General features: G+C 32.3%; 1 protein-coding gene across 1 annotated transcript; it reads left to right on the forward strand.

The window, feature by feature from the left end:
• Positions 1-2,770: 2,770 nt before the first annotated feature.
• Positions 2,771-3,931, forward strand: LOC145675305 (uncharacterized). The gene has a single exon (XM_081745695.1). It carries the CDS (start codon positions 2,771-2,773, stop codon positions 3,929-3,931), a length of 1,161 nt encoding a protein of 386 aa, XP_081601821.1.
• The last annotated feature ends 8,496 nt before the right edge of the window (positions 3,932-12,427 follow it).

Here is a 12,427-nt window from a genome sequence, read left to right on the forward strand (position 1 = left end):
CGTTGTACAAGGACAAATGAAAATGAACTGAAATAATCCGGAGAAGATAAAAATTGAAGATTTTTTATAGTATAAATAAGATGAGTAATTGTAATAGATTTACTGTAGTAGAGTTAAGACGCCAATGTAAAGAGAGGGGAATCAGAAGATATTCCCGATTAAGAAAAGCAGAACTGATAGACCTTCTTAAACAACATGATGATGAACAAAGCAGAAGGCAGATTAGAAATATATACCCATTTCAACAAGAAGTGTTCTCTGAAAGCGAAATAACACAAAATACACCAAAGTTAAAGCGAAAGCATTTGAAAAAGTTATTTCCATTTGATGATGATTTATTTACAAATAAAAAATATTACGAGATCTTAAATGTTAATGAGCCGACATACAATGAAAAATTTAAATCCTATACAACAGATTACAAAATAAAACTGACAAATATAACAGGTGAAACACTTACTGAAACAATACAAAGATTACACACAGCAGTAGACGATATGATTGACCAAGCTAAACAAGCTTCCAATTTTAAAAAGAATGACAGAATAAGAGTTGATGTGCACAACGATGGATTTTGGACTAAAGCAATATCAACACCAATAACAACTGAATTAAATGCTAGAAATGTATTAACACACGTGCAAAGAATTGTAACATCTGACGAAACAATCAATATTGAAGAAACAACATTTAATATTCAAATCATTAACATGCCTAGAGGAAGTAAAACAAACAGACGATTATGAAACCTTGCAGAAGACAAAAAAGCTAAAAGATGTATTACCAAAATCAATAACAATGACAATTTGTGTTGTTCACGTGCAATCATTTCAGCCTTAACGTACAAAACAAATGTAATACTTGATCAAGAGCTAACACCATAAAACATTAAAGATATAAGACGTGGAAGAAAAATACAGACAAAATTAACTGAGAGACTTTGTAATCGTTTACCGAGTTACTGTGAAGACGGTTTTACATTAGACGATATTAAACAATGTGAAGAACTATTAAACATTCAAATTAAAGTTGTATGTGCTGAAAACATGAACGCTATTATTTACTCAGGGCAAGACAAAGAGGTGAAGATTTATTTATATAAAAGTGAAAATCATTTTGACGCAATTAACAGCATGCAAGCTTTTATTGGAAGTGTTTATTATTGTGAAAAGTGTGATACAGCATACGATCATAAAGAAAAACACAAATCATGTATACGAATATTACCAATTTGTAATATGTGTAAGCAACCTAAACATCAAGAAGAAGAGATTGATAACATTTATTGTGAAGCTTGTAATCGACTTTGTTATAACCAAACATGTAAAGATAACCATTCAGTTGTTTGTAAAGAAGTTTATAAGTGTAAAGGCTGTAATAATATTTTATTAAGATATAAGAAACACAAGTGTGGATATTACTACTGTATCAACTGTAATTGTGTAGCTAAAGAAAACGTTCACAAATGTTACATGCAATACAAACGCCAGAAAGGTTATTGTGATGATGAGTGTGTGTGTAATGCTAAAAAAGAATTAACTGTTACAGATTTGTTTATTATGCTATACAAGACTTATGGTATCGAAGATCGTGGTAAGAAAATTTTTAAAGAAAAAAACATGTCTAAGTGGAGGAAACTTCAAAAGATATATGATGCATGGAACAACAAGTTAACAGTAGATGACTTTAAGTATATAATTAAGAACTTTCTAAAGTCGAGTATTAAACAAATGAACAGTTGCAATTACACAGAAAAGTATATATGGTTTGATTACGAAGCACAACAAGACACAGGAATTCATAAAGCTAATTATGTAGTTGCTCATGACTTTAAAGGTAGCAAATATTACTTTGAAACAAATGACGATTTTTGTAAGTGGTTAGTTTCAAAAGAACATAGTGGTTACACTTGTATTGCGCATAATGCCAAAGCTTATGATTCGTACTTTGTTCTTCAGTACTGCATTAAGAATGCTTTGAAACCTTACACTATATATAACGGCTCTAAGCTAATGTTACTTGAAATTCCAAAAGCAAACATAAAAATTATTGATAGTATTAACTTTGTAGCACAACCATTATCGAGTTTTTCTAAGACATTCGGTCTAAAAGAACTAAAGAAAGGTTATTTTCCACATTTGTTTAATAAGCCTGAAAATCAAAACTATGTTGGGCCAATACCTAACGCAAAATACTATGGGATTAGTACCATGAAAAAAGATCAAAGAGAAGCGTTTCTTAAGTGGCATCAAGAAAGAAGAGAAGAAAATTATGTGTTTGACTTTAAAAAAGAGTTAAGAGAGTATTGTGATTCGGATGTAGATATTTTAAGAAGAGGTTGTTTAGAACTAAGAAATCAGTTTTTAGAAATAGCAAACATTGATCCATTTCAATACTTAACAATTGCAAGTGTGTGTATGGGCGTTTATAGATCAAAATACATACAAGAAAAGACAATTGGTATTATTAAAGAAGAAAAGAAAGAAAAATACTCTAAACAGTCTATTGCATGGTTAAATTCTTTTAAGAACAATAATATTAAACACGCGTTAAACAATGGAGAAGTAACGATATGTGGATCTAAAGTTGATGGTTACGATTATAAAACAAAGACAGTGTATCAATATCACGTTGTTTCTGGCATGGTTGCAACAAATGTTTTGAGAAGTATACTATCAACAATGTCAATCACGAAACAATGGAAGATCTATATGAGAAGACAAGAAGAAGATCTCAACAAATAAAAGAAGCTGGTTATAATCTTATAGAGATGTGGGAGTGTGATTGGTTAAAAGATAAAAGAGCCAAACAGTTAATTCAAAAAACTAGTCTTATTGAGAAACTAAAGTTCAGAGATGCATTCTTTGGTGGTAGAACCAATGCTTCAAAATTAAAAGTTACTAATAAAAAGATGAAATATATCGATGTGTGCAGCTTGTATCCAACTGTTTTGTTTTATGATCAATTTCCTATTGGCCACTCAACAACACTAAAGTCTATCTCTCCTGAAAAATACAAGTGTAAAAAGTACTTTGGTTATATACTTTGTAAAGTTCTTCCGCCAAAACAATTGTATCATCCTGTATTACCAGTTAAAGATAACAATATTAATAAGTTGGTGTTTCCCTTATGTAATCAATGTATGATAAATCAAACTAAGGCGTGTACACACAGTGACAAACAAAGAATGATAACAGGTACTTGGACAACTATAGAGTTAGATAAAGCTTTAGAGAAAGGTTATGAGTTAATTGAAATTTACGAGATTCAACATTTTCCCAAAACAAGTAACAAACTCTTTAGAGGTTACATTAAAGACTTCATGAAAATCAAATTAGAAACATCACCATGGGAAGATGACTTTCAAACAAAAGATGATTATATTAAAACTATTAAAGACACACTGAATATTGATTTAAATCCTGATCAAATAATGGCAAATCCTGGTAAGAGAGCAGTTGCAAAAATTTGTTTAAATTCGTTATGGGGAAAGTTTGGCCAAAGACAAAACTTAACTCAAACTGAATACATTACAGATGTTAGAAGATGGTACGAGTTACTTTTAGATGACAAATTAGAAATATCTGAATGTTTGTTTATCAGCGACGAGATGGTTCAAGTTTCATATAAATACAAAGACGTATATGTTAACAATTCTTATTCCACTAATATTCACATTGCAACTTTTACAACAGCACATGCGAGGTTAAGACTTTATGACATGTTGGATAAGTTAGGTGAAGATGTAGCGTATTACGATACTGATTCTATTGTTTATATTGTTAATGGTATAGAAGTAAAGATTGGTAGTAACCTTGGTGAGTGGACAGATGAGTTAGGAAAAGATGTTTATATTATTGAGTGGTATTCAACTGGTGCAAAGAGATATTACTACAAAACAGATAAAAACAAAACTGTGATGAAAAATTAAAGGATTTACTCTTAATTATGAGAACTCTTTGAATCTTAATGGTGAAAACATAAAGAAGGTTGTTAACAAAGAACTAGCGAACATAACTCTTAATTATAATCAAATAACAAGAGACAAGAGAACAAAAAAATTAGTTAACAAGCCTGTGACTAAAGAGTTTCAAATGGATTACGACAAAAGAGTTGTTTTAAAGGAAAAAGATAATACCATCAATACTTTACCTTATGGTTATTAGGTTTAAGTTTTAGATTTAGGTTTAGTTTTAGTTAGATTTAAGTCCTTTATGGTTATATATCATAAAGGTCATTATGTTCTGTCTTCTTATGTTCTGTGTGGTTTATGTTCTCCAAAGACAGTGGTCCGTACAGACACGTAAAATTTGAACTTGATCATTGAAAAAGTGGTCCAAAAAAGTGGTCCGTACAGACGCCTATACTACTATTTGGTAATTGAAAAAATGCATAACAACCGTGGACATTTCGGATGTGAAAGAACAGTAAGTTTTATCTGCGAAATATGTTATTGGAAATCTATGCTGCGAGACGTGATAAACTATATTAACGATTGTCTCGAGTGTAAACGAATTAAAGTTGATACTCGACCCCAGCTAGACATCTAGAAACCATACAGGTGAAAGACCCTAGGAGATTGATTTCAATTGACATCATCGGACCTCTTGTGCCATCTCCTTCAAAATGTAAATTTATACTCTCAGTCTTGGACGTTTTTACTCGCTACCTTGTTCTTTATTCGATCCGGAACGCTACTACGATGTGTGTAGTTAAATGTTTGGAATCATTGTACTTTGTGCACTTAGGAATACCTTCAGCTATATTAGCGGACAACGGTAGTTGTTTTATTTCTAAAAACTTCAAACAGAAAATGAAAGAATATGGTGTTAAAATATTTTATTCCACGCCGTACCATCCAGCCTGGAACGCGGTCGAGAGAATCCATCGGGAGACGAACAGGTTGTTCAGACTATTTTCTAAAGATGATCATGGTTCTTGGGAGAAATTTATACCACAAGTTGTTGTGCTATTGAATTATTCGATATCAAGTAGTCTTAGCGCGAGTCCAGTTAGTTTATATTTGAACATTCAAGCTGAAAAACCTATCTTCGAACATTTTGGTATCTTCACGAATGATACAAGTGAAAATGAAAATGAAAGTTGGGACAACAAATTGGTAATGGCAGATTTTAAAAGAAAAGAAGTGATTCGAAAGCGAAATGAGAGGTACAATTCACAACAGGACAGTAAACACAAAATACAGGTGAATGATTTGGTTTTCTTGAAACAGACAAACTTAAGTTACGCAACAGACAAGAAAATCTCAAAATTCTTTAATGTGTTCAAAGGACCTTATCTTTGTGTTGATAAACCATCAAATTCAGAAAAGGTGTTCGAATTGTTAGATCCTTTAACTGGTAAATCAATTGGATCGCATTCAGTAGACCGACTTAAAGTGTGGAATCCTACTAAACAAACTCCAAAGATTTGGTTAGATTTCGCTGTGAAACATAGTTCTGAAAAATACCATGATGTAATTTCAAGTGAATTTAAAAATTCAGATTTAGAAAGTAGTGTTGAAACTTTTCTTTGCAACGCATTAACCACAATACCAGTATGTTTGTTTCAAAGTGTTCAGTCGAGAAGTAATAATGAACGAATACATAAAATTTTAGAGAAATTGTTAGATGTTGATAAGTATTTGAATTTTCTGTATTGTAAAAATCTATGCTCATCTGATGTGTTGGAATTTGCGTTGGTAAACCTACAAAATCCTTATGTGTTATTGAATGAGAGAGTTCAAGGAATGTAAAAAAAGTTGTTTCATACGATATAAGCAGGCATCTGTGATTAGCTATGCGATCTCCAGATGGCCGTTGATGTTTTCATTTCCAAAGTAATGGAAAACCCAGCAAAGATATATGCAAAGTCATTGAGATGAGGTTTCCCCCCTTATATATTTTGGGCAATGTAATATTTCTTTAACGCTCGGAGTAAGCAATTTTGGTAAGTCCCATTCTTTATTATTTTGAGTTTTTAACCTTGTGTTCTATATTTCGGCCTCATCTCGGGGTGGAAAACAAATAATTCATTGTGGGCAGGTATCTTCGAAATTTAGCCAGGCAGACCTTGTCGAGTGGTCAGAGAGAATCATAACTGAATTATTACGTTGTAAAAATTTAGCTGTTGATTTTAAAGGCGCCGGTGAATTTTATTAAATCTCGACGAAAACGTATTTAAATATATTAGTCAATATTGTGTGAAAATAAAGTTTTTAATGTGTAATATGTTTTGAAAAATTATTTACTAATAAGAGAATTTATTTCGTATGTTGATGTTGCTGTATCATTGCATTATGTTTGAAGTTAACTCGTAAGTTGATATACTGTTGTTTAAGTGTCGTATTTTAAACGTTTGAATAATGAAAATAATACATTATTAAAAGTTATTTTGAAAATTAGTTATAAGTAAGTATATACGTATAAAAGAGTTATTTTTGCATTTTATGTGTCATTCTTTTCAAAATATTGAAAATTTGATATATCCAGTGTAGTATAACAAGGATGTTTAGTGTAAGATGTAATAATACGAGTCAGATACTTACAAAACAAAAAAGGTTGAAATTTTACGATTTATGTAATGGTGTAAGAAATATATTAGTTATGTGATGTGAATAAGTAGAATATGAAAATTACATATATGTGATATATAATGAAAATATAATAGATAATCAATATGTTATTCAATTCATATTCAAATATTGTGTTATGAGGACAATTATAATCTTATACTTGTATACACGACTCCAAAAGTGCATTACCACCTGCAATTCTTCTTTTCCTGCAATAGCAGGCAACCCAAAAAGCTCGGCGGTTGAATTGGTTCCGAATTCGAAAGGCGCTGGATCAAACCTCAATTTTGTAATAAATATATCAGTGTGAGTAGTATTGGCCTGACTTCAGGACACTTTTTGGCCCCTGGGTCCCTGCCTCAGGACCCATGGTCCCTGGCCGGGGTCAATGACCTAGAGGTACATAGGACCACCCAATCTAAATTTTGGCAGGGGTACCATGGCCAACCCCTAAATTTTGGCAGGGGTACATAGGACCACCACCCCTTAAATTTTGGAAATTGCCAAATCTAAAAATTTGGTATGGTAGCCTAGGACCATAGTATGTACCTCTATTAGTATTGGGTTTTTTATGGGTAAAAAATTGCCAAAAATTCAAATTTTGGGTTATTTGACCTAATTTATCCCTTTTGATGAGGTGTTATTACCTTATATAGTTATATCGGCGTATACAGGGGTCCATTACCTTTCATAAGACATGGGTATATTAATGCACCCCTTCAAAAATTTGGGAGGGGTACCTTGGCCCACCCCTTAAATTTTGGAAATTGCCCAATTTCAACATTGGGTATTATAGTATAGGACCCTAATATGTATTGTGATAAATTTGGGTGGTCCACCTCATTCCCTTTTAGGGGTACATAGGACCACCCCCCTTAAATTTTGGAAATTGCCAAATCTAAAAATTTGGTGTGGTAGCCTAGGACCATAGTATGTACCTCTATCAGTATTGGGTGTCTATGTCGTTCCCTTTCATGGGTAAAAAATTGCCAAAAATTTAAATTTCGGGGTTTTTTGACCTAATTTATCCCCTTTGATGAGGTATTATTACCCTATATAGTTATATGGGCGTATACAGGGTCCATTACCTTTCATAAGATATGGGTATATTTGTGCACTCCTTTAAAAATTTAGGAGGGGTACCTTGGCCCACCCCTTAAATTTTGGAAATTGACCAATTTAAACATTGGGTATTATAGTACAGGACCCTAATATGTATCATGATAAATTTGGACGGTCCACCTCGTTCCCTTCTAGGGGGTACAAAATTGCCAAAATATAAACGTAAGCAATACGTTATACCACGTGTTTCGTTTTTGGTCGATTTTATCCCCTTTGATGAGATGTTATTACCTTATATGGTTATATGGTCATGTATAGGGGTCCATTACCTTTCATAAGATATCGGTATATTTGTACACTCCTTTAAAAATTTGGGAGGGGTACTTTGGCCCACCCCTTAAATTTTGGAAATTGCCCAATTTAAACATTTGGTATTATAGTACCGGACCCTAACATGTATCATGATAAATTTGGGTGGTCCACCTCGTTCCCTTTTAGGGGTACAAAATTGTCAAAATATAAACGTAAGCAATACGTTGTACCACGTGTTTGGTCTTTTGGCCCAATTTATCCTCTCGGATGAGGTTCTATTACCTTATATGGTTAAATGGTTATGTATAGGGGTCTATTCCCTATCATAAGACATAGGTACATTTGTGCACTCCTTTAAAAAATTTGGGAGGGGTACTTTGGCCCACCTCTTAAATTTTAGAAATTGCTCATTTTATATATTTGGTATTATAGTACTGGACCCTAACATGTATTATTATGACAAAATTAAGTGGTTCACCTCGTTCCCTTTTAGGGGTACGAAATTGCCAAATTTTACTACAACCACATGTTTGGTATTATGGTTCAATTTATCCCCTTGGATGAGGTCCTATTACCTTATATGATTATATGGTTATGTATATTGGTCCATTCCCTATTATAAGACATGGGTATATTGATGCACCCTTTAAAATTTTGGGAGGGGTACCTTGGCCCACCTCTTTATTTTGGAAATTGCCCAATTTAAACATTTGGTATAATAGTATAAGACCCTAACATATATTACTATAAATTTGGGTAGTCCATCTCGTTCCCTTTCATGGGTACGAAATTGCCAAATTTTAGTACAACCACATGTTTCGTTTTTGACCTAATTTATTCCCTTGGATGATGTCCTATTACCTAATATGATTATATGGTCTTGTATAGGGTCCATTTTCTATCATAAGACATAGGTACATTGATGCACCACTTTAAATTTTTGGGAGGTGTACCACAGCCAATCCCTTAAATTTTGGAAATTTTTCAATTTAAGCATTCGCTATCATAGTGCATGACTTTAATATGTATCGTGATAAATTTGGGTGGTCCACCTTGTTCCCTTTCATGAGTAAAAAAAAATTGCCAAAATATAAAGATAAGCAATATGTTGTATCACGTGTTTGGTTTTGGCCCAATTTATCCCGTTTGATGCGGTCTTATTACCGTATATGTTTATATGGTCATGTATATAGGTTCATTTCATAAGACATGAGTACATTGATGCACCCTTTAAAAATTTGGGAGGGGTATCTTGACTCATCCACTCAGTTTTAGAAATTGTTTAATATAAGCATTTGGTATCTTCGTACAGGTCTTCAATATGTACCACTATAAATTTGGATAGTCCACATCGTTCCCTTTCATGGGTAAAGAACTACCAAAAATCAAATTTCGGAGGTTATTGACCCCTATTTAATACGTTATTATGGTTTATTACCTCTATATGTTTATGTTCTCTTTTAAATTTGGGAATTATCAAATAACAAAATTCGGTAAACGTTTTCTAGGACCCATTGGTGTTCCTCTTATGGCCAAATATTCAAAATTTAAAGGTTATTGACCGGCTTTATTATTGAATAAGTACAGGATTTATTACTTTTTCATAAGACACAGGTGTATTTGTGTACCAATCTTAAATTTTGGGAGGGGTACATTTCTTATTGTCATATCAATAATTGGTAATTGTTCTTTGGGTAAATCATTGTGAAATATGAGTATGATCACGTGATCAGTTATTGATCTATGATGGGATTAGGAGTCCAGGACATTGGTACATTTAAACTTTGTAGGATAATTTGAGAATGCGTCATTGGTATTGATTATTACAGCCAAATATAAACGTAAGCAATACGATGTACCACGTGATTGACCTTGATGAGGTAGTGTACAGGGATACATAGCTAACCTTATTGAATCTTATGACTCATAGTCTTAAGGGAATATATGCTACAACACTGGCAAAGTTATTGTTGATGCAATTTGATTGGTTGATCACTATCTTTCGTGCAATCTGATTGGCTGATCACTATCTTTCGTGCAATTTGATTGGTTGCTGATTTTCAAATCTTTGCTGCATTCAGTTTTAAGTTTTGTTTAACATTTAAAAATCTTGGTTTCGTTCAACATTTTGCACTCACTGATAAATATGATGAAAACCGTTTATTTGTTAATCGAATAGTTAAAAACCGGATAAAGTTTGACGGTTAACCGTGAAACGTAAAATTTTTTAGTTTGAAAATTTTTTGTTTGAAAGTTTTTGTTTGAAAACTCTTGTTTCAAATTTGTGTTTGAATTTTTTGTTTCAGAATTTTGTTTGAAATTTGTTTCAAAATTTTGTTTGAAAATTTTTTTGTTTGAAATTTTTTTGTTGCAAAATTTTGTTTGAAAATTTTTTGTTTAAAATTTTTTGTTCGAAATTTTTGGTTTGAAATTTTTCGTTTCCAAATTTTTTGTTTCGATTTTTTTCAAAAATTTGTTTGAAAATTTGTTTCGTTTCAAAATTTTGTTTCGATTTTTCGTTTCCAAAATTTTAAGTTTGTGCACTCATTAGTAAAGAACCGGAACTGTTTAGAACAAAAACCTCTGGCAACATTGTGGTGCAATAGTACACGTCAGAACACGATAATGCAACGTCATCAGTTTTGCATCATATATAAGTATCGTTCGAGTTAGTATTCATGATAACGTCATCATGGCTACTTTTCTGCAGTTTCTAAACACACGCGATGTGATGAAATCATTTACCAAGATTACTGATTTACAACAGAATGTACCTTATAGAATCTTAGCTAGCCAAATGATACCTACAAAGTTTGGATTAAGAATCGTAGTGAAGCTAGAAAATGATAAGAATATAATTGTACCAGCAAGATATTTTCCCATGGAGGCATCAAAACAAGAAGAACTGCTGCGTTTCTTAAATACTGGATCTGTATCTTTATGTTACAAAGGATTCTTGGGTCGAAGTCATCAATTTGAATTTAGTACACAGCCGGATTCGTCAGCAATTGTGATGAAATCATGAATTCAAACGTCAGCACATTCCTTTGACGTCAGACATAGTTGTATGAATTTGGTTGGTCGGCATGACGTCAGTAACTGTGATGAAACCATGAATTCAAACGTCAGCACATTCCTTTCCAATGACGTCAGCCGTAGTTCTATAAATTAACCAATACAGTGTCATCCCACGAAATCATTTGAGCAAGTGCTTTTCAGGAGGAAAGATGTGTACTTCTAACGATAAAGAGTTCATCTTCGCAAGCTATTATCCAATAAATATATTTCATACAAAACATGTGATGATTGGTATCAGTGCTAGAACATTTGAACCAGTGATTCGATTGGGCAAAGCAGAACAATTTGGTGTACAACTGACCTGTGAAGAATGGCAAATATTATGTTCACGAATCGACCAAATGAACGATTATTTTCATGATGAGCTAAATGTGACCATAGTCAAATCATTAGGCTCAAATCATGAAGTGGTACTACGTACAGTCCTCGAAGAGAAGATGGTGCTGTTACGTAAAAAGAGTACATTTCATGCCCATCGCAACATGGTGTATCTAACGCAAACAGAATGGAACAAATTTATCAACGTAGTTCAGTGTGTGAAACATGCAGTGGAAGTGTGCAACAAAACTAGTATATTCCTGAAAAAGTACTATTTTAAAAAATGTGTTATGCATATTGTACAACATGTATCTAGATATTGTGATGGTTGTCAACATCGTTCGTGGGTGCATACCTGTATTGATAAACAGTTTATTTGTAATCAAATGGACATTGAGTTTCCACCAATTGATATTGCATTAGACCTTAAAAGACTTCAATTGGAATTAAAATTATTTGCTAAAGACAAACTAGTGCAAGAAGTTCAAAATACATTGTATCGACAATATCCAGAACCACTATCTGGTATGGATGTATGTGGAGTGTAATAAAATGATCCATTTCAATGAATTGTGTTTTCTCATTTCAAGTACAACCCTATGTTCTGACGTGTACAATTGCACCACAATGTTGCCAGATGTTTTAGTTCTAACAGATCCGGTTTTTTACTAATGAGTGCACAAACTTTTAAAAATGTCAAACCAAACTTTGAAACAAAAAATTCAAACAAAAACTTTCGAAACAAAAAACATTTAAACAAAAAAATTTGGAAACGAAAAATTTCAAAGCAAAAATTTCGAAACAAATTTTCAAAGAAAAAAATTCAAACCAAATTTTCTTCTAAGCAGTTCCGGTTCTTCACTAATGAGTGCATAAACTTAAAAATTTGAAACCAAAATTTTCCAAACAAAAATTTCGAAACAAAAATGTTCAAACAAAAAATCTTAAACAGAAAAAAAATCGAACATTTTTAAACTAAAATTTCAAACAAATATTTTTTTAGTTTTGAAAGGAAAAAAAATTAAAAATTTCAAACGAAAAAATTTCAAACAAAATTTTGAAACAAAAAATTTCAAACAAAAA

Source organism: Thermobia domestica, chromosome 18 (assembly GCF_964235325.1).
Source record: "Thermobia domestica chromosome 18, izTheDome1.hap1.1, whole genome shotgun sequence".
Classification (NCBI taxonomy): domain Eukaryota; kingdom Metazoa; phylum Arthropoda; class Insecta; order Zygentoma; family Lepismatidae; genus Thermobia; species Thermobia domestica.

Coding starts and splice junctions, on each gene's coding strand:
- LOC145675305 (XM_081745695.1), top strand. CDS start 2,771: ATGTGGGAGTGTGATTGGTTAAAAGATAAAAGAGCCAAACAGTTAATT.